This window comes from Jaculus jaculus, chromosome X (assembly GCF_020740685.1).
Source record: "Jaculus jaculus isolate mJacJac1 chromosome X, mJacJac1.mat.Y.cur, whole genome shotgun sequence".
NCBI classification, from domain to species: domain Eukaryota; kingdom Metazoa; phylum Chordata; class Mammalia; order Rodentia; family Dipodidae; genus Jaculus; species Jaculus jaculus.
Genome location: NC_059125.1, coordinates 126,028,985 through 126,052,490, shown reverse-complemented (window position 1 = coordinate 126,052,490; position 23,506 = coordinate 126,028,985). Strand labels below are relative to the sequence as shown.

Here is a 23,506-nt window from a genome sequence, read left to right as displayed (position 1 = left end):
GCCATCTCACAAAACGAGAAGGGCTTGGGGGGTATGGATGGGATTAACCATTTGCTGCAAGAGAGTCATCAGAAGAGCTGGGGGCAGCCCTGTGGCTGGCATGCTTCTCTAAGCTGAGATCTCAGCTAGCCCTACTCTGGGATGGGGTGGTAGGGTGGAGGGCCCCAATAGCCATACCAATGGAAGTGAACATGCCCTTGGCCATGGCAATGTTGTTAGACTGGAATCCCACTGGCCCTGGAAAATAAGATATAGGCTTAATGTCAGTTCTCCGACTCTACTAGCTTAGACATAAGCAGATTCTGGGGACTAACAGGTAACGGGGGGTTCCTGACATCTCTTAGCAGCACTTGTTTTATCTAGAGCTGGCACACACCAGATAGGCTTTGGCTTTAATTTTTTCAGAGTGTTTGTCATTTAGTCACTGGGTATTGCTCCTCTTTCTGGAATGCCAGCTGACAGCATTCCTTGGCCCCAGGGAGCGTCATTTCCTACTAGCGAGGTGACTTTGGGTGGGTCATACATCTCTGTGGGGTGGCAGTTTCCATCACCTGTGCAATGCCCTGCCTCTTTCATAGGAAGGTAGCAGATAAGACTCGGGGGCTGAGAAGATACCTACACTCATGCACACAGAGGAAGTTGCCAATGCCATGGCCTGTCCCATGACCATAATTGAGCCCGACATCCCACAAGGCTTTGCGGGCAAAGGCTTCTACCATTCGCCCTGGAAGGGAAAAGAGATTGCTACTGGTTAGTTGCTTGGACCCCCCGACTGCCACTCTTGGCCCTTTATGCTCAACTACCAGGGTGGTAACTGAGGAGAGGGGCTCTTGATAGGAAACAGTTGGTGGATGAAGCTGGTGGCTCCCTGGCCAGCCTACCCTTTCACTATCTCCAGTACCCTACACATTGAACCCATTACCTGGATTGATTACTGCAATTTTCCCCCTACAAGTTGAGCTAGTTAACACTTTGATGTCTACTTCCTCCAGGAATCTTCCTTGACTTCTGGAGCCCAAACCGACTTCCCCCACTTCCAGGTGATAGTATTTGATTAGGGGGCTCTAACCTTTGGGCAAGTCCTCTCTTTTGGATAGATTTGATATCTGTACAATGAATGGGATATCCCACTCGCCTTTCAGGGTGCCAGTCTGAGGTCCCATGAAATCAGGGCCTTAGGCTTTGGGTCCAGTCTGATATCTAACACTTACCTTGCATAGCAGCAGGAAAGACAAGTCTGGACAGATCAATGTTTCCCATCAACACACGGGTATATGCCTCCTGGTGGGGAGAGGAAGATGAGATGTGGAAGGTGAGAGAAACCCAGTGAGCTTGGCCGGGGGGCAAATGCAGTAGAGGCCTAGGCCTGTTGTGGGGACAGTACAGGGAGATGGATTCTCAAGTGTGGACACTCTGGCTCTGGAAGATAGCCAGAGGAAGCTGAGGCAGGGATTGACTCCATGTGGTGCCCTTTGGCTGCACCACAATGGTTATTATTTTTAATTCTTTTGTTTATTTTTATTTATTTATTTGAGAGCGACAGACAGAGAGAAAGAGGCAGAGGGGGAAGAGGGAGGGAGGGAGGGAGAATGGGTGCGCCAGGGCCTCCAGCCACTAAAACGAACTCGAGATGTGTGTGTCTCCTTGTGCATCTGGTTAACGTGGGTCCTGGGGAATCGAGCCTCAAACTGGGGTCCTTAGGCTTCACAGGCAAGCACTTAACCACTAAGCCATCTCTCCAGCCCTAGACAATGGTTATTATCACGTGCTGAGGTGCTTACAGAGGGTAGTGACTGTAGTGAATGGGCTGGAATCCTGGTTTGGCCACTCACAGGCTCGTTTACCTCTATGAGCCTTGGATTCCTCATCTGCAATATGCTGTTAACAGTACCTAGTTCCTAAGGTTATAGGAGGAGGTAGACTGATGAGCATGAAGCAGCAAGCAAATGCTCAGTGTTAACCATGTTACTACTCTTGTGTGCTACTTTAGGTTTTTGTTGTTGCTGAGGCAGGGTCTCATGTAGCCCAGACAGGCCTTGAACTTACTATTTAGCCAAGGGTGGCCTCCAATTTCAAATTCCCCTGTTCCCACCTCCCCATGCTGGGATTGCATGTATGTACTATTGGACACAGCCATCTTCCTTTAGTTTTCTTAAGGGCTGAGGTTTGGGTTGGGTCTGATCATTTGGTGGGTCAAGCTTTCTGTCAGGAAGTGAGGTAGATAATGGTGACCTCTTCTAGCCACCACCAGTGGCCATTTGGTCAATGTCTCCCCTCACACACCAGCACGGGCTTGTTATGTGGTCTCCTGAAGCAATGATGCTACTAACTAGACCATGAGCTCCTGTCTACGGGATGAATGCAGGGTTACAGCCCCTCTGCCATCCCAGAACCCCCAACAGAGATAGAGTGACTCCACCTCAGCTGAGCAGTCCTCGCTCTTTCCTGACCAGCTCCAGCTCTTGCATACGTCTGAGATCTCCTGTGCCATTTCCCTCCCTTGTATAGACCACAGGCCAGATACACAGACAGCATGGAAGAAATATTTGTGAACTCATGTACCAAAACGGGACGGCGGTAGGCATGGTCTGAGGCTTTAGCAGTATCCTGAATTCACATTGGCTTTCATGGTATGAACTTGTATGACCTTGGTTAAACTATATAACCTCTTTGGGCCTCAGTTTTGACTCCCTCAAAGGAGAATTACTTGGGGAAGGCTGCAGAGGGATCCTGGGCGCAGTGCTTACCTTCTGGAAAGCAGTGGGGGTACCCCAGTGCACCGTTCTGGTGATGTCTGTAGTCCCATCCCTGTGGAGGGAAAGCCAACATGTCCAACTCCTTCAGCATGTATGCATGAAGGGATCCAGTAGAGCCCTTAGGCAATCACCATGCTCCTATAAATTCTTCTGCCCATCCTACCCATTTTGGCACTTTTGTAATTCTAGGTATCCTTGGGTCAGCTTAGTCTGGAAAACAAGACATCTTCCTAGGTTCCTGGATAGGGGGGATTTTCTCTCTTTCTCTCTCTCTCATGGAGGGACTTAGGTTTAAAGAGGCGACATTATTACCCTAACATTCATTCACTCAGTCATTTACCATCTACAGGACACTTGTGCAGCTCTTTGGGAAGGATGACACCTCGGAGCCCTCAATCCAGGCCAAGGCCAGTGTTGATACCCCACATTGTGCTCTCTCTACTGTGAACCTGGCTGTGGCCCAGTGAGATGAAGGCCGAGCCAGAAGGTTGGACTCCTAACCACCAGCTGCACTGGCTCCCCCAGGGTGGCCTCTGAGCTGGCCTGACCTGCAGGAAGGGAAAAATGGTCCCAGGGGCCCTGAAGTTCCTCAGGAGTAGGCCATGGGGCATGAAGCGCTTCTTCAGGAGAGAAGAGGAAGTGAGGTGACTATTTCCCTGTCTCACCCTCTTCTGAGCATGCCCAACCCAACAACACCCCCACGAATTCACTTCCCCTTTATGCACAGGCCATCTCAAGTGCACACAACATCAAGGTTGTCGCTAGCAAAGGCTGCTAAGCTGAAAGTTTGGTACACTTGGGTCCTGATCGCTGTGCTGGGAACAAGTGAGCCTTTGTCATTAGCGCATTCACACGGTCCATAGGAGAGGGGCTGGGAAGCCCATCCACATCACTCCTTTGCTCCTCCCTCAAGTTAGCACAACCGTGATGATTGGTTACGCAGTTGGAAGTGTCTAAGTGTTTAGGTTGTGCATCGTATAAGAGAAACACATCTAAACAGCTGCTTCTTTCATTTCTCCCCATCCCGAACTCAACATGGTTACCTCACCTTTCCTTTAGGGAAGATGGGGAACTGAGGAAGATGTGGGCCATGTCCAGGGTTTGCATGAGTGGGTGAGAATATGAGTATACATGCTTGTGCAGCTCGGCAGAGATGTGTAATAACACAAAGAGTTAAAAAAAATAAAAAAAAACAACTACTTTGTCAAGTACTCTTTTCCTAATTCTCACAGAAGTGCTGCATGGGTGCCCCCATTATGCTGGGCTATGTGTATTTTCCACTGTGCTGGGACACCCCCAAGTGGAAATGAGAAGGGCTGCTCAGGGCTCATTCAATACAGGTCCCTGCTTCCTCAGAAGAAGAACCCGTGGCCTAGGAAAGGAAAGCTTTTGAAAGCCACGGGGTGTCTTAGATGACAATTGGGCCAGGCTTTGATGGGGGCACATACCAGTATTGCCCCCCAGAATCCACGAGGTACATCTCATCGGAGGACAGCTTGCGGTGCAACTCCTTGGTCGGGCTGGGAACAAGAGACACCACATAGTGGGGAAGGGGCTGGATGGAAGCAGAGGAAGGTAGAGGGCCTCGGCGCTAGGCTTCCAGGCTCTCTACCCTGAGGAAACCATTACCACCCAAAGGGCACTGGGAATGCACTTGGCTTCTGCTGCTACCGCCCTCAGAACAACACTACTTCTTCCTCCTCCTCCTCTTTTTCTTCTTTTTTGGTTTTTCAAGGTAGAGTCTCGCTAACCTGGAACTTACCATGTAGTCTCAGGGTGGCCTCGAACTCATGGCAGTCCTCCTGAGTGCCGGGATTAAAGGTGTGCACCACCATGCCCAGCCCCTCAGCACCATTCGGTTTATCCTGTACTTGGTAAAACAAGACCTTGGTCCCCAGGAAGGTGAGCTAGGAGTTTCACTGACCACTTAGCCTATCTGTCTCCTTCCACAAGAGGAAAAGCATGCCCACAGAGGGGAAGAGGTTTGCACAAGGCCTCCCAGTGAAGCAGGGAGGAGCTGGGCTTGGGCCCAATGTTCCCACTGCATCTGAGAGCAGAGGCCTTCAAGAAACCAAGGCACAGTAAGGGAGACATCAGAGGAGGGAGTTCTGATGCATCTTTCTTTTTCTTTCATTTTCTCTTTCTTTTTCTTTTTTCTTTCTTTTTTTTTTTTTTTTTTTGTTTTTTCAAGGTAGAGTCTCACTGTAGCCCAGGCTGACCTGAAATTCACTATGTAGTCCCAGGCTGGCCTTGAACTTACAGCAATCCTATTACCTCTGCCTCCAAAGTACTGGGATTAAAGGCATATGCCACCATGCCCGGTGGATGCATTTTTCTTTGGAGGGCATCTGACCTCTTCCTGCCATGCTTATGACAGGGCAAAGCATCTGGTCATTTTGGCCCTACAAATTTTGTCAGGCAAGCCTATAATAGTTTTTTTAAAAAATTATTTTAGCTATTTACTTCCAAGCAGAGAGAGATAGAAGAGAGACAGAGAGAGAAAGGGCACGCCAGAGCCTCTAGCCACTGCAAATAAACTCCAGATGCATGTGCCCTTTGTGAATCTGGTTTATGTGGGTCCTGGGGAATTGAACCTGGTCCTTTGGCTTCTCTGGCAAATACCTTAACCGCTAAGCCATCTCTCCAGCCCCAGTAGTTTGTTTTCTATGTGGCTGACTTATTTTTTGGGTCCACCATGGTTGGTTAAGGTCGAGTAGACAGGACTTTCTCTGTGGGGTTCTTAGGAACTTAAAATAATAGATAACATAGAGATGAGTTTGGTGGTGCATGCCTATAATCTCAGTACTTGGGTGGTAGAGGCAGGAATTGGTGCATGCCTATAATCTCAGTACTTGGGTGGTAGAGGCAGGAATTCAAGATCATTCTTGGCTACATATTGAGTTGGAGGCAGCCTGGGCTACACAGGACTTGATCTCAAAAAGGGAAAAAAGGGAGCTGGGTGTGGTGACGCATGCCTTTAATCTCAGCACTCGGGAGGCAGAGGTAGGAGGATCGCCATGAGTTCAAGGCCACCCTGAGACTACATAGTGAATTCCGAGTCAGCCTGGGCCACAGTGAGACCCTACCTCGAAAAAACCAAAAAAAAAAAAAAAAAAAAAAAAAAAGGAAAAAAGCTTGTCTCAAAAGAAAAATTAGCTGACATTGATAACTTATAGAAAGTCAAAGAAAAGCATTTAAAAACATCTATATCTGTGCTTCCCTTCCAAATCCTTCATGTCTGTGGACTCAGACACACAGCCTTGTGGGAGGAAAATAATAATCACCGAGGTCCTTTAATTTCAAAGAACTCCTCAACTGTAGACTGAGCTCCTATGAGCAGTCCTTTCCAGATCCCAGTTCCTCTGCACTCATTGCCAGATCCTCCCTTCCCAGGACCCCCCAAAATTCTTTGTCCTGAAGTACCTGTAGTGGGCCAAGGCAGCATTCAGGCCACTAGCAGAGATGGTTTCAAAACTGGGTCCAGAGGAGAAGTCTTCTTTCCTGAACAGGGCGAGGCATACAATGACCAGTGAATGGCCCAGGGTCTAGGCCCTGCCTGGGATAGCTCATCGCAACAGATGAAGGCCCAGCTCTATTTGACTCTCTCAGCCTCACCTCTTGTTCTACTTTTCCTGTTCTACAGCATTCAAGATGAGAGTATGGACTGTACACACCAATTTCTCCCCTCCACTCCCATTTTACAAATGGATGAGAAAGTTAATTTCCCTAAATGCGAAAAACACCCTGTCCGTTAACACTTGGCACCTCAAACATGGACTGCGTTACCATTGGCAGGCGTCCTTCCTACAGGAAGAAAGAGTCCAAGCCTCTCCTAGGGAGAAGGAGCTGTGTCTGAGGCGTCCGCTAGGGGGTGCTGTTGTGTTGTCCCGAGTTCAGCAGGGCTGGGAAATGTCATCCAACACCCCCCTGCCCAGCTCCCAGACCACCCAAGAACCTGTCAATCTCACTTCCAAATACAAAGATCTTCCTTCCTTCTACGGAGACCACACTTCATTCTCCTACTCCTACACTGAAAGCTAATTGGTCCGTTACCTTCTCAACTCATCCAAGAGTTCTGCCCCAGAGAACTCATCCACGGTGCCTTTGGGCACATTCTTCTCCAGCCAGACCAAGTAACGGATTACAGCCACGGCATCTCGCACCTGGAGCCAAAAGCGTAGAAGCAGTTGAGGTAAGCCGGGGTGACAGGCCCCACTCAGGGCTAAGTTCAGGTGGCTCTGCAGGGATTTGGTGCTTTAAAAGCCTGAGTGGCTGATTGGCTATTGGTATCAAAGGAGTCTTGTTAGTGTTTCTATCCGATCCTAGTATGCTTGTGTTTTAGAAAGTGTTTTTATCTTTAGAAATACTTACTGAAGTGTTGGCAGCATAAATCACAGACTATCTAGGACTTGTGTTAAAATAATCCAGCAGCAGTGGCTGGGGATGCAGGTCACATGCTGGGGTTTGAGATTAAATAACGTTGGGGATGACTTGATTATGGAAACTGGGTTCTGGGGACACTGGGGGTGGTATCTTTAGGCTATTTTATCTACCATAGTGTATGTTTAAAATTTTCCTGAAGAAAAATTCTTTCAAAATGAAGAAGTTTATTCTAATTTTAACAAGAATATTGTAAAAAAAAAAAAGTGAGCCACCTTCTTGCCAGGTAAGGAAATCATTATGGCTAGCACTTATGCAACATTGAAAATGTGCCAGGCAGTGCTCAATGCAGTGTGTGTGTGTGTGTGTGTGTGTGTGTGTGTGTGTGTGTATGCATACATGTATGTTTTTTATAGACTCTTCACAATAAATCATATGGCATCAGATTACTATTTTGATCTTCCTTTTAAATGACATAACTGAGGCCCAGGGAAGTGAAATGCTTGGATCACTCAGTAGGCAATGGATGGAACTGCGGTGTGAGCGGAGACTCCCATCTACAAGGCTCACACTCTACGTCACTGTACATCTCAGGAATGAGGGGTTGGAGGACAGAAGTGTGCCAGAAATTTGGTTTCTGCTCCTCAGATTCACTGAGATTCTTCCTCAGTTTTCTCTGGAAGGCTTTCCTCTTAACTCATCAGATCGGGAGCTCCCAAGAGGCCATGTTGGCCTCCACATGGACTTACATGACTGGCCTTGAGGAGAGCCTGTTCCTTGCTGTTCTTTACTGCCTTCGCTTCCATCACTGGGGAGTAGGTGCTTGTCACAAGTTTATCCTGTTGGGAGCGGGGAACAAGAGGAGGATTGAGAGCCCTGCCCAGGTACAGCAGTGTTTTCACAGGCTGAACAGGAAGTCCTAACTAAGGTAAGATGAGCCACTTCCTGTTGTGTCCATGCCCTCTCCTTTGTGTGCTGTCTGGCTCTGCAGGTTCTCCCAGTCTTCCATATCCAGCTTAGCCAACTCCCCCCCCCACCCAGGGCTTTCTTGAAAAATACTGTCCTGCTTGTCAATTCATTGGAACCAGTACTCCGGCATGGCTCAGAGCATGGTCTGCTGCCTTCTGTGGCCTCTTCTGACAATGCGAGTTCCCTGCATATATCACAGCAGTTTCTAGTTTCTGAGTACGTGCCGTGTCAGTCAACTGGGCTTCACATACACTAGCTTCTTTGAATCTCAGAGCCATTGACCTAAGTTCTTAACTCTCACTGTCACTTTAAAGGTGAGGAAGCAAAGACTCAGACTCGCTGAGCTACTTGTCCAAGGCTACCGGCTGCTTGTACAGCCAGTGAGGAACAGAGCTTGCATTCAGTATTGGGTTCAGCTGTCTCTGAAGCCTCTTAGTAGACCGGCTTCTATTCTCTCTAGCCTCCTCAAAAACTGCACGGGCTCTGTGGACAGACACCCCAGCCTCCTCCTCTTGCAACTCCTCCCAGTGAGCCCTAGAAATGAACCCCATGCACACTGGCTGACTGATAGCTTTACCCAAAGGCTGAGGGGCTCCATTTGAAGTTGACACTTACTGTGACTGGAGCTGGGGGAGGGGTGGGCAGTAGGGGGCAAACTCACCTGGGGTATCACTTCATAGAGTCCATAGGTGGTATAGGTGGTCCCGATCCAGATGCGCACGTCACCTAAAGCATAGGCCTGCACGCTGTCACGGACTTGGCTGTAGTCTTCCAGTTGCACGCACATAGGGCCTGTGCAGTTGGAGTTCAGGTACTGCAGAGTCTCAGGGCTAAAGCGACTCTTGTTGACAAACAACCTGGGCAGGGCGGGAAGCAAGGAAGGGTTCTGCGCATCTGCTAAGGACAACATCAAAAGAAAATAAACAGACACACGCACAGACCTTTTGTTCCTAAAGGATAGAGGAAGCAAGTATAGAGAGCCAAGCAGACCAGACTTGGGAATCACTGGGACCAGAGGTCAAGGGGTCAGGAGCAGCTAATGGCAGGCACCGAGCCTGAAGGCGGTATGTTGCAGTGGGGTGAGGGGGGAGCAAAGGGAGCACGTTGGAGGAAGTGCACAAGGGCAAGCCAAAGAAGCTGTACCTGATGGAAGAGTCCGTGAGCATCGTGTAGGAATAGAAGAAGGGGTTATAGGGGATGTCATTGCTGCGAAGGTTGAAGAGCCCTGGGAAGAGATGTGATGGGACTCAGAGGCTCTTCTGTGGAGCAGACATTTCTGAAGCCTTTGCCCCACTGTTTGCTTTGGCCTCAAGATTACTGGCAGCAGCCTGTGGTATCCATCCCTGAATGATTCTAAATCTTCTTACTAAAGGTTGTTGAGATAATGAAGAGAGGTACGGATTCCTGCCCCCCCCCCCACTCTGAATAACATAGGTACGTGACATTCAGTAGTACACAGCTTCAGTGGGTCCCCAGAATATCTAAAGCCTAGCCTCTTCCCCTTAAGGAGACAGAAGTATTCTGCTGCTGTGGTCAGCCCATTCCTCCAGTGCTCTGGGGGATGGCCCCATTGACTCAGAACTCCCTTGCTTCCTTAATTCTACGGACACAAACTGTTGCTCTCTTCCCCTTCTGAGTTCCCACCAGCTATGGCTACAGAGTGCCTAGCAACTGGTGGATATGTGGTTGTTTGGGGAAAGAGCTCTGTGCTGCCAGGCCCAGGCCTGGGGAACCCAGGATCCACCCATATCCACAAATGCCCCCTCCTCACAGGCTGTCTCATCAAGTGCTGACAGAAGCAGAGCAGTTGGAGCCATGGTATGGTTCTTCATGTGGCTTCGGATGCTAGATACTTTTTCCTGCCAGGTGCTCCCTAGAAACAGAGGGACCCAAAGAAAGCATAAGTGATAAATCTTGTCCTTGGCATGAGGCTCCTGGGGTGGGGAGAACTCCCTGAGGGTAATCGTTTCCATTTATTTCTGGCGCTGGGGATGGAATCCAGGGCCTTGCACATGCTAGCTAAGTGTTGTACCATTCAGCTGCCCCAGCTCTCCAAGATTCACAAACCAGTGCAATCCTATCTTTCAAACCAAATCTGACTTGTGAGTCATTAAGGACATAGGCTCTGGACCCAAGCTGGGCATCAGTCATCGCTTTGCCATTACTAGCTAGGTGACTTTGAGCAAGTTACTTGATCGCTCTGTCTCATTTTGCTCATTCATAAAATGGGGATAGGTTGAAATCGAAGCAGCTACCTCAATAGGTTTGTGATAAGGCTCAAATGGAGTAATGTTTATAAAAGTGTGTAGCCAGTGTCTTGACATTCAGTAATTAATAAGCCACAGATATTTGGCTAAGCACTTTGTGTACGTTACTTTGATTCTTTATTCCTCAGATAAGGAAACTGAGGCTTTGGGAGAGGGGTGGTTGAAACAGGGTTTCACTTCAGCCCAGGCTAGCCTCAAACTCACAGTGATCTCTCTACCTCAGCCTCCTAAATGCTGGTGTTAAAAATGTGTGCCACCATGCCAGGAGGAAGCTGAGGCATAAGAGATGGAAATTGACTTGTCTAGGGTTTCATAGCTGAAGAAGAGGAACTTGGATTTGAACCAAGGACTATGTGATAGCATGCCCACACACCTATTTTTTTTTTTTCGAGGTAGGGTCTTACTCTAGCTCAGGCTGACCTGGAATTCACTCTGTAGTCTCAGGGTAGCCTTGAACTCACAGCGATCCTCTTACCTCTGCCTCTCAAGTGCTGGGATTAAAGAAGTGTGCCACCACGCCTGGCTCCACACTCCTAATTTTAATGTTGCTACACTACAAACCTGTCCTCAAGCTGAGTCACAGTGCTGTCCTTTCCAGGATGCTCGCCACTGGGTTCTAGGAGTTCAGTTTTAAGTTCTTATCCCTGCCTTCTTCAAGGTATACAAAGAGTCTCTTTTGACAGGATGTCTTAAACATTAAGACCCCTACTTGGGCCCCAAATTTAAAAAAAACGTACAAAACAGAATGATGCCGATAAAAACTTTATACAGAGACTCAGAGGCTCCCAAGACCTCATCACTGAAGCAGACCTAAAACAAACCCAACGCAGCCCAGGGAAATTTGTGGAAGAGGGGCTGGAAAGATTGGTAGAGCCACATGTTGGGTCATTATGCACAGAGACTTTACCTCTTATCCAAAACTGATAGCTCACCCCACAATGCACGACCCATATTCCCCAACGAGGAGGGTCCCTGTGGAGGGGGGTGGGGTCATGGAGGAAGCTAATGATGGTACCAACATGACTGTTTATACCCTGTGTACATGACTAATAATAATAATAATAAAAACTTCATGCAAACAGGTAAAACTATTCAAGTAGGACCAAAATTCTGAGCATGTTATAGTTGTGGGGTTTATTTTATTGTAGTAAAACAGATCTAATAGAAAACCTTTCATTTTAGCCACTTGAAAGTATAAAATTTGGTTGCTTTACATACATTCATAATATTGTGCAACCATTACAAGTATCTACTTCTAAAACATTTTTATTATCCCAAGAGGAAATCTTGTACCCATTAAGAAGTCATTCCCCATTCTGTCTCCTTCCAGCCCTAGGAAGTAACTAATTTTGGCTCTATGGATTTGCCAGTGCTGGGTGTTTCATATAAATGGAACCATACAATATGTGGTCTTCTCTCACTTCAAATTATGTTTTTAAAAAAATTGCAGGTGTATGGGTGAGTGGTGTGTGGGCACGATTTTTTTTGCATGTCTAGCTGTGTGTGTGGTGTGCACATGTATATGTGTGACAGGTACATGTGTGTGCATGCATATGGATGCCAGGAGCTGATGTCAAGGGTCTTCCTTAGGATCTGATGACAGGGTCTTGTACTGGATCTAGAGGTCATAAATTTGGCTATAGTAGCTAGCCAGCCAGCCATAGGGTTCCTTCTGTCTCCATCTCCTCAGTGCTGGGATTACAGTTACATGCTGTCATGTCTGGCTTTTAATATGTGTGATGAACTCAGGTCCTCATGCTGTGTGGCAACACTTTACCCACTGAGCAATCTCCCCAGCCTCTAAAATTATGTTTTTAAGATCCATACACAGGTCTGGAGAGCTGGCTCAGCAGTTAAGGCACTTGTTTTCAAAGTCTAATGACCTGGGTTTGATTCCCCAGGACCCATGGAAAGCCAGATGCACAAAGGGGCACGTAAATCTGGAGTTCGTTTACACTGGCTAGAAGCCCTGGGGCACCCATTCATTCTTTCTCTCTCTACTTGCAAGTACATCTTTTTACAAAGATTCATAAATATAGCTAGGCATGACAACAGTTCATGTCTGCAATCTCACTCCTTGGAAGGCTGAGGTAGTAGGATAATTACAAATTTGATGTCAGTTTATACTACACAGCGAGTTCCAGGTCAGCACGTACTACAGAGTAAGGCCCTCTCTCAAGAAACAATTCCAGAATATGATACATTTTGAGGAAACAAAGTCATACTTAAGTGCTCTGATGCATGCAGCTATGTTTGAGAAGCTAACTTTTCCTGTGCTGCCCTTTGCTTTTGCTCCTGGATCCCACCTTTAAAATGGGCATATGGCTGAAGAAAAATACTCTCTCTTGTCTAAGCTTCTTCAAGCTGAATTCTGTTCTTAGGCTTCCAGGCCCAGCTGTAGCTCCAAATGGATTTTCCTTGAGTGCTAGCAGCCTGCAATGCCTTGGCTATTCTTTATCTTGTGGGAAGTGACAAATCCATGTGAATTATATCCTAATTCCTGATAGCTTTTCTCCATTTTACCTCCATATTTTCCCAGCATAACTCTGACCTTTGTTATTTGAATAAGATGTGTGGTATTTATGATCAAACACTCTTGAAGAGCAAATTTCTTTTAAAAAAAAAACAACTATGTCAAGGTACACAAAGAATGATTCTGCAAATTACATTGGAACAGATAAAGAAAATTGGACACAATTTCTACTCATTTCATCATAGCCACAATTTTGAAATTTCCCTCTTGCTTTTTTGACTCTTTTCTAAAGGAGAAATATCCATGGACTTGCCTGTGGAAGGGAGGTTCTTAAATTGCTCAATGTAACAAGGAATCTAGCTGCATTGACCCACTCAGAATTTCCAGGGAGACAGGGGTGGTGAGTGACCAAGATCTTGATTTATAATGAGTACCCCATCCCTGGCCAGGATTTTAGTCATTACTTACAAGAACCACACAGCATACTGCTCGAGATGTATTTAGATGATGTCAGTGAGGTTATGGTTTTAGATGTTAGATTTTTCCAGGTCAGTTAACCTTCCTTTGTGGTTCAGCCAAAACCTGAACCCTCATCTGTGCCACAGATTGACATTGAACTTACTTACTTCCTCTCTTGATGACAGTTGTCTCCCAAATTGAAATTCTTTATTACAGAAAGCCAGAAGGGTCATGTGACTCAATACACCCAGTCTCCACTACCTGACTACTCAGCCACTCAGATCATGGACTTTCTCCTTTCAAAACATTTTTACATCTTTCTCTGACTCTCTTGTTGTCCCTTGCTTCAGATCCCAACAGTACTTATCTCAGGTTTTTCTAAATATAGTTCTGAGTACCTCTGGGCTCTGATTCTCACAGGGGAGGGAAGACAAACATCTACACTTTAACCAATCATCTCAAGTGATTGGTGCATGTTAAGGTTTGTGAATTATTACTTTGCTAACTGGAGTTAGTTATTTTTTTCACACATTTTCATATATTCATATGTTTTCAGCAAAGAAAGAGAAAAGAAAGAAAGAAAGATGGAGGGAGGGAGAAAGCATAGAAGGAAAAAGAAAGGAGAGAGGGAAGGAAGAATGGAGACAGGAGAGAAAAAGGAAGAAAGAAAACAGCAAACAGAAGCAGGGATGCATGTTGGTGGGTACCGTTGGGGGTACAAGATGGAAAGGAAAGCAGGTTTATAGAATCACCTGTGAATGCCTCTGGTAGGGCATAAATGGGTTGGCTTGGCACTGGGGGCCTCTGTGACCCCCATGCCAAGTCAACAAGGTTGGTTACAATGGACACCAGCTGTCTGTTGGAGCCTTGGAATTTCAGGTCATAAGCCTTCCAGGAATCTGCAGAGAAAGGAAGGAGTCACTTAAGTGCCTGTTACCCATTTATTCCTCAGGGAAAATTCACCCAAGGAAGGTTATCCCCTTTGCTTTCTGGTCTTGCAACTCCAGCTGCCTCAAGCCTACCCCAGAAGTCTAGTCCTTCTGAAATGTGAACCCTTCCTCTGCTGCTTGCCTATCTTCTGGCCTTTTTCTGTTTTCCAAAGTTCATTGTCTTGAACCTAACTCAGAGCTGACTATTGCTAGTCTTTTCCCCACTTTTTGCAGCACTGGGGATTGAATCCAGGACCTCGTGAATGCTTAAGCAAGTATACCCCCAATGAACTACCTCCACAATCCTAATCTTTGCTCTTCACTCTCTGTGTATGTAGTGTATGTGGTATGGTGTGAGCACATACAGTAGATATGTATACCCTGTGTGCCTGTGTGCCCTATGTGGAGGCCCGGGATGAACGTGAGGTGGTGTTCTCTATTGCTCTTCTAGTTTCGTTTTTTTTTTAAATATTTTTGTTCAGTTTTTATTTATTTATTTATTTGAGAGCAACAGACACAGAGAGAAAGACAGATAGAGGGAGAGAGGGGGAATGGGCGTGCCAGGGCTTCCAGCCACTGCAAACGAACTCCAGATGCGTGCGCCCCCTTGTGCATCTGGCTAATGTGGGTCCTGGAGAATCAAGCCTCAAACTGGGTCCTTAGGCTTCACAGGCAAGCGCTTAACCACTAAGCCATCTCTCCAGCCCTCTTCTAGTTTCTTGAAGTGAGTCTCTCACTGACCCTGGAGCTGCTGCTTTTCAGTCACAGTGACTGAACAGCAAGCCCAGCATTTTTCTGGTCTCTGTTCCCCACTGGACTGGGGTTACAGACCTGTGCTGGGGATTGAAGTCATGTAGTCTCTGCTCCTCTCAGACCTTGATGCTTGCATGCCAAGCATTCATGCACAGAGCCATTTATCCAGCCACTAACCTTGTCTTTTTAAAGAACAAGTGGTCGGCGTGGTCCTCTTTTGGTCACTAATTATTTTTTTTCATCTTAAATTTATTTATTTTAGTGGTGTGTGTAGGCATGCATGTGTCACAGCATGCACGTGGAGATCAGAGGACAATTTGGGGGGTAGATCTTCATTTACTACCTACTTTTTTGAGGCAGAATCTCTTGTTGTTCATTGTACAATGAACTTCCAGGGAATTCGCTTGTCTCTGGCTTCCTTCTCACTGTGGATGCACTAGAATTACAGAAGCCTGCCATGGCTTCCGGTTTTAATATAGGGGCTGAGGATTTAAATTCTGGTACTCAGAGTTTCACAGCAAGCACATTAGCCACTGAGTCATCTTGCCAGTTCATTACTATTTCCAACAGGATGCAATGCTACCAATCAAATGAATGGCAGTGTTCAGTTCATTGGATGGGCCAGGAAGGAAGTTAGTTTGAAAGGAGGAGCCAAAGTCCATATTCATGAGGAATCTATCTTTGATGGCATGGGCAGGCCAGCTGCAGGGCCCTAGAGCTCAGGGTGCTATATTCCTGAGGCCTTGTTTGGCTCAAAGGCCCTCTCAATGTCTTTGACCCTTCTAGGATACCTTCCAGAAGAGAGCTTTGAAGTACCGTAACTGGCAGAGTTCCAGGATGGTTCTACAGTCAAGGACCTCCAGGCTTGTTTATCCGCTGGATCTTAATGCTTCCAAGTCTTCTGGGTTGGCATTCAGAAAAAGTTTGTATTCATTCTTTTACTATATTTTAATTATACAATCCACTAATATATCATTGTTGCAAAATATTCTGCAACCACAAGCTCAAAATAGTCTATGGCTATATTGGCCCTCCTTCTAGGAGAGTATGTTTCTTTACCTCCTAGGAGGCTAGGTCATCCTTGAGAGGAGCAAGTCCAGGGACTGAGGGAAGAACATACCAACAGAGAAGAGGAAGGGGTCAATGCCCACACGCCCTCCAGCAGGAATTTCATTGAGGATCCAGGTAGCAAGAGGAGTAATACCAACTGCAAGAATGAAAGGAACACGGAAATCACCTCCAGGGCCAGCCTGAGACTTTGTAGCCAGATTTTTGTGTGTGACCATCTTGCCACATATGTTCTTTCTTTCTTTTTAAATATTTCTGTCACTGCATCAGCTACTGGGGGAAAGTGGCCAACAACTGTCTGAGCAACCCAGGATCTAAGCTACTCAGAAATAAACACCCTGATGTGATGTATACACAAGTGCAATAGTGGCACACAACCTTGGTGGGTAACCAATAGCTTTCTGATTGGCTAAGAGATCCGCCCAGTGGAAAGGAACCCAAATCTGAACTGGGAAACAGGTCAGAATCATATTCAGATAATAATTTTGCTCTCTAATATCAAGCTCCCATTAATCTTGGGCTAAAAGGGGGATTACATCCATCAAATTCTCTCTAAATTAAAAACACTTATCCCATTTAAACTGTGCTGACTTCATTCTCTGTTGGAGAATCTGCTTCTCTTTTTTTTTCAGATGAGAGTGAGATCTGAGGAGATAAACTACCCCTTACATCTCAGCTAAGCTCCAGATGAAACCATAGAGGGATCAGAGAGAAGAGCAAGAGTGCTGCTTCCATGCTGAACCTGATAATCAGCGCCAGGGCGAAGGAGACAGACCTTGAGGATACGCAATTCCTACCAAAGCAGAGATCCAGAGCTCATCACTGAAGTAGACTTAAAACACACTCAACATGGCTCAGGGAATCTTGCAGAAAAGGGGGCCGGAAAGATAGTTAGAGCCACAAATTAGGACATCATGCTCAGAAGCACTGCCTCTCCCCATTAACTGACTGCTGCTCCCACAATGCATAATCCACAACCCCCATGGGGATAACCTGTGGTCCCAATGAGGAGGGTCCCTTTGGAAAGGGGGAAGGGATGAGGGAAAGAATGGTACCAACACATGATGTTTCCATACTAAGTATATCCATAATTAATAAATACTATTTTTTAAAAAGAGAGACTGATTGAGAGGGGGAGGGGACATGATGGAGAGTGGAGTTGTGAAGGGGAAAGTAGGGGGAGGAGGGAATTATCATGGTTTATTGTTTACAATTATGGAAATTGTCAATAATAAAAAAATTAAAAATATTTCTATTTATCTACTTGAGAGAAGAAAAAGAGGGGGAGAGATAGAGAAACAGAGAGGATGGGCATGTTAGGACCTCTCGCCACTTCAAATGAACTCCAGATGCATACAGCACTGTATCTGGCTTTACATGGGTACTGTCAGGTTTTTCAAACAAGCACTTTAACTGCTGAGCTATCTCCCAGCCCCACATGTGTTCTTTATATTATTCTCAAAAGTCAGAGATGGCTTTAGATTCTGAGCTCTCCCCTGAGGCCCAGCATAGCCTTGCATACCCTTCCCCTCATTGGTGTTTACCCAAACCTAGCCTGAGTTCCAAGGCTGGGGAACCATTCCACATGGGCCTTGTACCTTCCTTATGGAGTTCCCAGTTGCAGTCCATCTGCCTCTCGGCCTGAGTCCAGTAGCGACTGTCAGTCCAGACAGCTGCTTTTATCATGGTTACCACAGCAGTACCTGTGGCGGAGCAGAGCAGAGCAATGTGGAAGCGAGGGTGAAGGTGAAGGTGAGAAGCGTGGCTGTGTTGGTGTAGATACATATAGCACTGACTCTGTGGATGTCACAGGGGCCTTTAGAATGGAGCTGCTCTCCTCCATTAGAAGGAAGAGAGGCAGGACATGTAAAAGTGAACTTTGTTGGGTGGGGGGACCAGGAGGGAGAACACCCTAGGTCACATCGCTCTATTTTGTGTTGTAGGTCTCTTTTCACCAGAGAGAGAATCTGGTCAGCTTCTGCTAGTTCCAAAGAGCTAATGCTGGGTGTGATTTCTCTTGGGAAAGATGAAGGGAGAAAACAGGGTAGCTAATGTGGACGCTAAGCCAGAGGCATGGTTGAGGACTGGTAGTGAAGACAAATCCAGTAATTGTGGCAGACATAATAAAGGCTCACAGTGAGTAAGCCAGAGCACCCTGCAGCTTAGGAAGCAATGCCTAAGGATCAACAAAAGAAGCTGTCTTTCATTTAAGGGGCCAGGATCAGGATGGGAAGCCGTTCAGAAACTGAGACGTTATTAAGAGCCTCTGAGTTTATGTCTCATTTAGTCATGTGAAGTGGTGTTGGGTGTAAAAAGGCCTGGAAAGGAAAACTTCTTCCACAAATGAGCCATCATGTACAGGGAAAAGCAGGTTTCTTGTGCACAGATGTGGAAGTGGCAATGACCTTAGAAAACAAGCCCACGGAATGTGGAAGCGTATGGGAAAAGTCCGCAGGACCAGCGGCCTCACTTCTGTGCAGAGGTCTGACCAGCGGAGTATGAGCTGTGTGCCCTAGGGAACGTGCTGGTCTCATTGAGGAGCGAGAAGAAAACAAACACTAGTCTCTGCTCCTGGCTGCCAAGGAATTAACCATTCCAGGTCCTCTGTGAGCTGCTCTGGCCAGAAACAATGAGGGTGGGTAATAGCTGTTACCTGCGGTCCCTGTGAAGCCTGAAATCCATGCACGTCTCTCATCATGCAAGCCAATGTACTCACTCTAGGAAATCAACAACACCATCATTAACCTCCTTCGTGGAGTCACGCCTCACTGGAAAGTCCCAATCACATCTTAATTTATTCTGTCTGGTCAGCTCCAGACACTCCCACAAGACCAAGCACACTGGGCCCCTCTTCTGGGGAGCCATTTGCAACCCCTGAGCTTGCTATCATCCATCCATCCATCCATCCATCCATCCATCCATCCATCCATCCATCCATCTATCTATTTTCTATCTATCATCACCATCATCTATCATTCTAATCTCTCTCATCGATCATCTTTTGCCTTCCTTCCATCCTTCCTTCCTTCTTCCCTCCCTCCCTCTATTCTTTCTTTCTTTCCTTCTTTTAAATAACTGTATTTCTTGGAGTCTTACCCCTACTGTTCAGCACTGGATTTGGGGTTACATTGGATTGTTCTACAAAATGTTATCACCATGACCAGAATGCAAATTCAGTGTAGTCTAGGATCATGACTTTTGGCACTTCCCTCTCAGGATCCCCTGTTGCTCTTTAGTTTTTCACAGCACACTGAGTACTTCACAAATAACTTCTACAAAGGGCTTTATACACTATTAGCCAACAGGAAACTTGATATCCATGGATTCCTCATCTGCAGCTTCCATCAACCATGGATCAAAACTATTGGAAAACATGGGCTGGAGAGATGGCTAAGTGGTTAAGGTGCTTGCCTGCAAAGCCTAAGGACATGAGTTTGATTTCCCAGTACGCATGTACAGCCAGATGCATAAAGTGGTGCATGCGTCTGGCATTCATTTGCAGTGGCTAGAGGTCTTAGTATGCCCATTCTCTTTCTTTCTCCTTCTCTCTTTCTGCCTCTTTCACTCTCTCTGTCAAAAAATAAATAAAATAATTTAAAAGCATATTGGAAAATTGTTTTCATTGAATGTCTGCACACCATTTTCTTGTCATTATCCCTAAACAAAACAGTAAAACAATAATTTACATAGCACTTACATTGAATTAGTTATTACATGTAATCTCGAGATGATTTAAAGCAAAGCAGAAGGCTATACACAGACTATATGCAAGCACCAATCTATTTTATATAAGGGCTTGAACAGCCACTCACAGGGTGACTGTATATTGGTCTTCACAATTCTTGAAGACCCATGTCATTATTCTCACTTTGCAACAAAGTGAACCAAAGCTCCAAGTTCCTTAACCCTCTCCAACAGGTGGGAAACTAATTGAAGTCAGCTCACGGGACACTGAAGTCTCTTTTCATCCAAATGGGCTCCTGTGGGGAGGTTGAATGGAGTGAAGGTAGAGCCAGTGGTGGGAAAGGATGGGCTGGGTAGGCAGAACCACTGTTTGGGGAAACCAATTATTTTTTGTGGTCTTTTTGTTTCTTTCAAGGCAGGGTCTCACTCTAGCCCATGCTGACCTGGAATTCACTCTATGATCCCAGGCTGGCCTTGAACTCACAGCGATCCTCCCACCTCTTCCTCCCAAGTGCTGGGGTTAAAGGCGTGCGCCACCTCTCCAGCAGAGGAAAGCAATTCTTATACACAGCACATTGCTTGCTTTCTACCCTCCCCCCTCAACCTATCTCCCCACACTTGTGTAGTCTAGCACTCTGGGTTCTCTCACTGTGGCATCCAGCATGTTCTGAGAAGATTTGGGCTTAAACTTCTGCCAGACCTATTCCTGCTCCCCCACATTTTTGACCTTGAACAGGGATGCCCTAAACATTTCTTCTGGACCTGTCACCTGGGAATTGGCTGAAATCTATTCTGAAGTTGTTTTAGAGTGCCCCTTCTTGAGATTGAGGTGTTTGGCCATGTCTTCCCTCCTGTGTAAAGGAAGATGTTCTTACAGTCGCCTTTCATTTACCACATGGGAGCTCTCCATTTCCATCCCTTTGATTGTCAAATGATTTTTCAGCTTGTGGGTCTTACCAGCTTCCTGTTTGCAACCTGTGTTTGAAGGCTAACCTGAGGTAATAGAGAGGGTGAGGGAGAATAGAGCTGGATCTCACCATATGTGCGTCCGTGTCTGGGATGATGTAGGCAGAGAGGTTCCAGGCCTGTATCTGTTGGCGGAGGGCTGTGAGCCGCGCTGTGGTATTGACCGCAGTAATTGGCAGGTACTAATAAGGTAAGACAGGAAGATATTCAGATGATGCCTTGAGCCCTCAACTTCAGAGGGTGAGCTTAGAGGGTATTTAGGCTGTTTGGGCTGTAGAAGGGGTGGAATAGCTGTTAATGTTACTGGCTAGTCTTGATTAAGATGCCTAGGGTCTGGAGACATTGCTCAGTGGTTAAAGGCACTTGCTTGCAAAGCCTGACAGCCCAGGTTTGATTCCCCAGTATACATGTAAAGCCAGATGCACAATATGCTACATGCATCTGGAGTTCGCTCACAGTGGCAAGAGGCCCTGGTATGCCCTTTCTCTCTCTCTCCTCTCTGCTTACAGGTAAACAATAAATAAAAAACATTTTTTTCTTTTCAACATTTTTATTAACAACTTCCATGATTATAAACAATATCCCATGTTAATGCCCTCCCTCCCCCCACTTTCCCCTTTGAAACTCCACTCTCCATCATATCTCCTCCCCCTCTCAATCAGTCTGTCTTTTATTTGGATGTCATCATCTTCTCCTCCTATTATGACGGTCTTGTGTAGGTAGTGTCAGGCACTGTGAGGTCATGGATACTCAGGCCATTTTGTGTCTGGGGGTGCACGTTGTAAGGAGTCCTACCCTTCCTTTGGCTCTTACATTCTTTCCCCCTATAAAAATATTTTTAAAAGATGCCTGAACTGTGCAGAGATGAAATTTTGTAGTGCTTGGAGAAGGACCTCATCTGCCAGTTACAGATCCTGAGGGTTGAATGGGTGCATGGGTGAGAACTGCACGGGTACTGGCTTTGGTACTGGGCCAGTCCTTTCTAAGCTATCTTAGGACTACAGTTATAAAATTTAGCAAACAAAAGTACAGGATGCCCACTCAATTACATTTCATTTTCAAATAAACGAGGAATAAGGTTTTAAAATAAGTATCTGCCATCCACTATTTGAAGCACACATTAATACTAAAATATTTTTATACATGTGTCTTTATGTGTGTGCAGGTACACATGTATGTAGTTGTGTGTGTGTGTATGTGTGCATGCATGCATGAAGGCCCAAGGACAACTTTGGGTGTTGTTCCTCAAGAACGCTGTCTACCTTTTATTTTTTATTTATTTATTTTTTGGTTTTTCGAGGTAGGGTTTCACTCTAGCCCAGGCTGATCTGGAATTCACTATGGAGTCTCAGGTTGGTGTCGAACTCATGGCAATCCTCCTACCTCTGCCTCCTCAAGTGCTGGGGTTAAAGGTGTGTGCCACCACGCCCAGCTTGTCTACCTTTTTAGAGATAAAGTCTATCAGTATTCTGAAGCTTGCCAATTAGGCTACACTGGCTAGCCAATGAGTCCCTGTTTCAGCCTCTCCATATGCATCATCACCAAATTCCCTGTGGGTTCTTGGAATTGAACTCAGGTTCTCATGCTTGGGAAGTAAATAAATACTTCACTGACTGAGTTATCTCCTCAGCCCCTTAATACTAAAATATTATTCAGCATTTGAAATTCAAATAGAACCAAGCCTATATTTTATCTGGAAAGCCTAGCTTGGATGTATTTCCAGTAGTCACCCATTAGGAAATGGAAGACGAGAGTAAATGAGAACCCCCAGCACTTTGTGACATTGCGCAAAAATATTCTATCTAAGCCACACATTTCTTTTTAAGGCCCTTTTATCTTTCAAATGAGAACCATATTTTTTGTTTCCTTTTCTTTCTACTCAACAAGATATCCAGGTTTGTTTTAATATGAAAGCAATATGGCTTGTCCACCCATCTGTAGGCCATGGTGTTCTTATGAAGTTGATGTTGTGTGCAGATGCACCATATTTATCCTTAGAGAAGTACAGCTTGCCTACTTCCTTACCTCTTCACCTGCCCAAAGCCAGTTACTCCACTCTGGTTTTGTTTAAACAGTTATGTTCATGTCCAGCTGGGAAGCTGGCCTCCTGCTCCCCCTTGGTTCCAATCTGCCTGGCTCTCAGGCTCTCAACTTTTAGGCCTCCCTCTCTTGTCCTTCTGCTGCCTGTTCTAGCCCATTGACTTCCTCCCTCCTTCTTTTATGCTTTCCTCTTTGCTGTTTCTTTAGCATTTGTTTTTTTTTTTTTTAATATTTTTATTTATTTAGTTGCAAGGAGACAGAGAGGGAAAGAGAGAGAGAGAGAGAGAATGGGTGTGTTGGGTCCTCTAGCCACTGCAAACAAACTCCAGACGCATGTGCCACTTTGTGCATCTGGCTTTATGTGGGTACTGGGGAGTCGATTAAACCTGGGTTGTTAGGCTTTGCAAGCAAATGCTAACTGCTGAGCCATCTCTCCAGCCCCCTAGCATTTCTATTTTCATTCCTTCCATCCAACTCGCTTCTGTTTAGGCTTAGTCAAAGGCTAGCGAGGGTCTTCCCTCCTGGGTATTTCCCAAGCCCAAGCCAGGGCTGTGGAAGGTAGTGGGAGAGACGAACAGAGCACCCATAGGAGTATTTTAGACACCTGAGGCCTTGCTGATGGATATTCATAAGAAACAGAGGCTCCAATCTAGGAGACTCAAGGAAAGCCAGTGTAGGGGGAAAGGCTAGCAGCTGAGCCAATGATGGATGAAAAGAACTGTAGGACTGGGTGTTAGGGTTGGGGTTGTGTGTTGGGGGGTT

General features: G+C 46.1%; 1 protein-coding gene across 2 annotated transcripts in view; it reads right to left on the bottom strand.

Annotated features, from left to right (window-relative positions):
• Nucleotides 1–23,506, bottom strand: part of Xpnpep2 (X-prolyl aminopeptidase 2) — a 32,584-nt gene that overhangs the window by 5,521 nt on the left and 3,557 nt on the right. For both annotated transcript variants that reach the window (XM_045140835.1, XM_004653953.2), the window contains exons 3-18: nt 20,776–20,886; nt 18,708–18,771; nt 17,653–17,757; nt 16,107–16,193; nt 14,057–14,203; nt 9,877–9,978; nt 9,249–9,330; nt 8,767–8,962; nt 7,886–7,975; nt 6,810–6,919; nt 6,180–6,257; nt 4,205–4,276; nt 2,748–2,808; nt 1,212–1,281; nt 620–724; nt 178–237 (exon numbers count right to left, since the gene is read on the bottom strand). In XM_045140835.1, the coding sequence (XP_044996770.1) occupies nt 178–237; nt 620–724; nt 1,212–1,281; nt 2,748–2,808; nt 4,205–4,276; nt 6,180–6,257; nt 6,810–6,919; nt 7,886–7,975; nt 8,767–8,962; nt 9,249–9,330; nt 9,877–9,978; nt 14,057–14,203; nt 16,107–16,193; nt 17,653–17,757; nt 18,708–18,771; nt 20,776–20,886 (1,540 nt within the window). The remainder of the gene's footprint in view (nt 1–177; nt 238–619; nt 725–1,211; nt 1,282–2,747; nt 2,809–4,204; nt 4,277–6,179; nt 6,258–6,809; nt 6,920–7,885; nt 7,976–8,766; nt 8,963–9,248; nt 9,331–9,876; nt 9,979–14,056; nt 14,204–16,106; nt 16,194–17,652; nt 17,758–18,707; nt 18,772–20,775; nt 20,887–23,506) is intronic.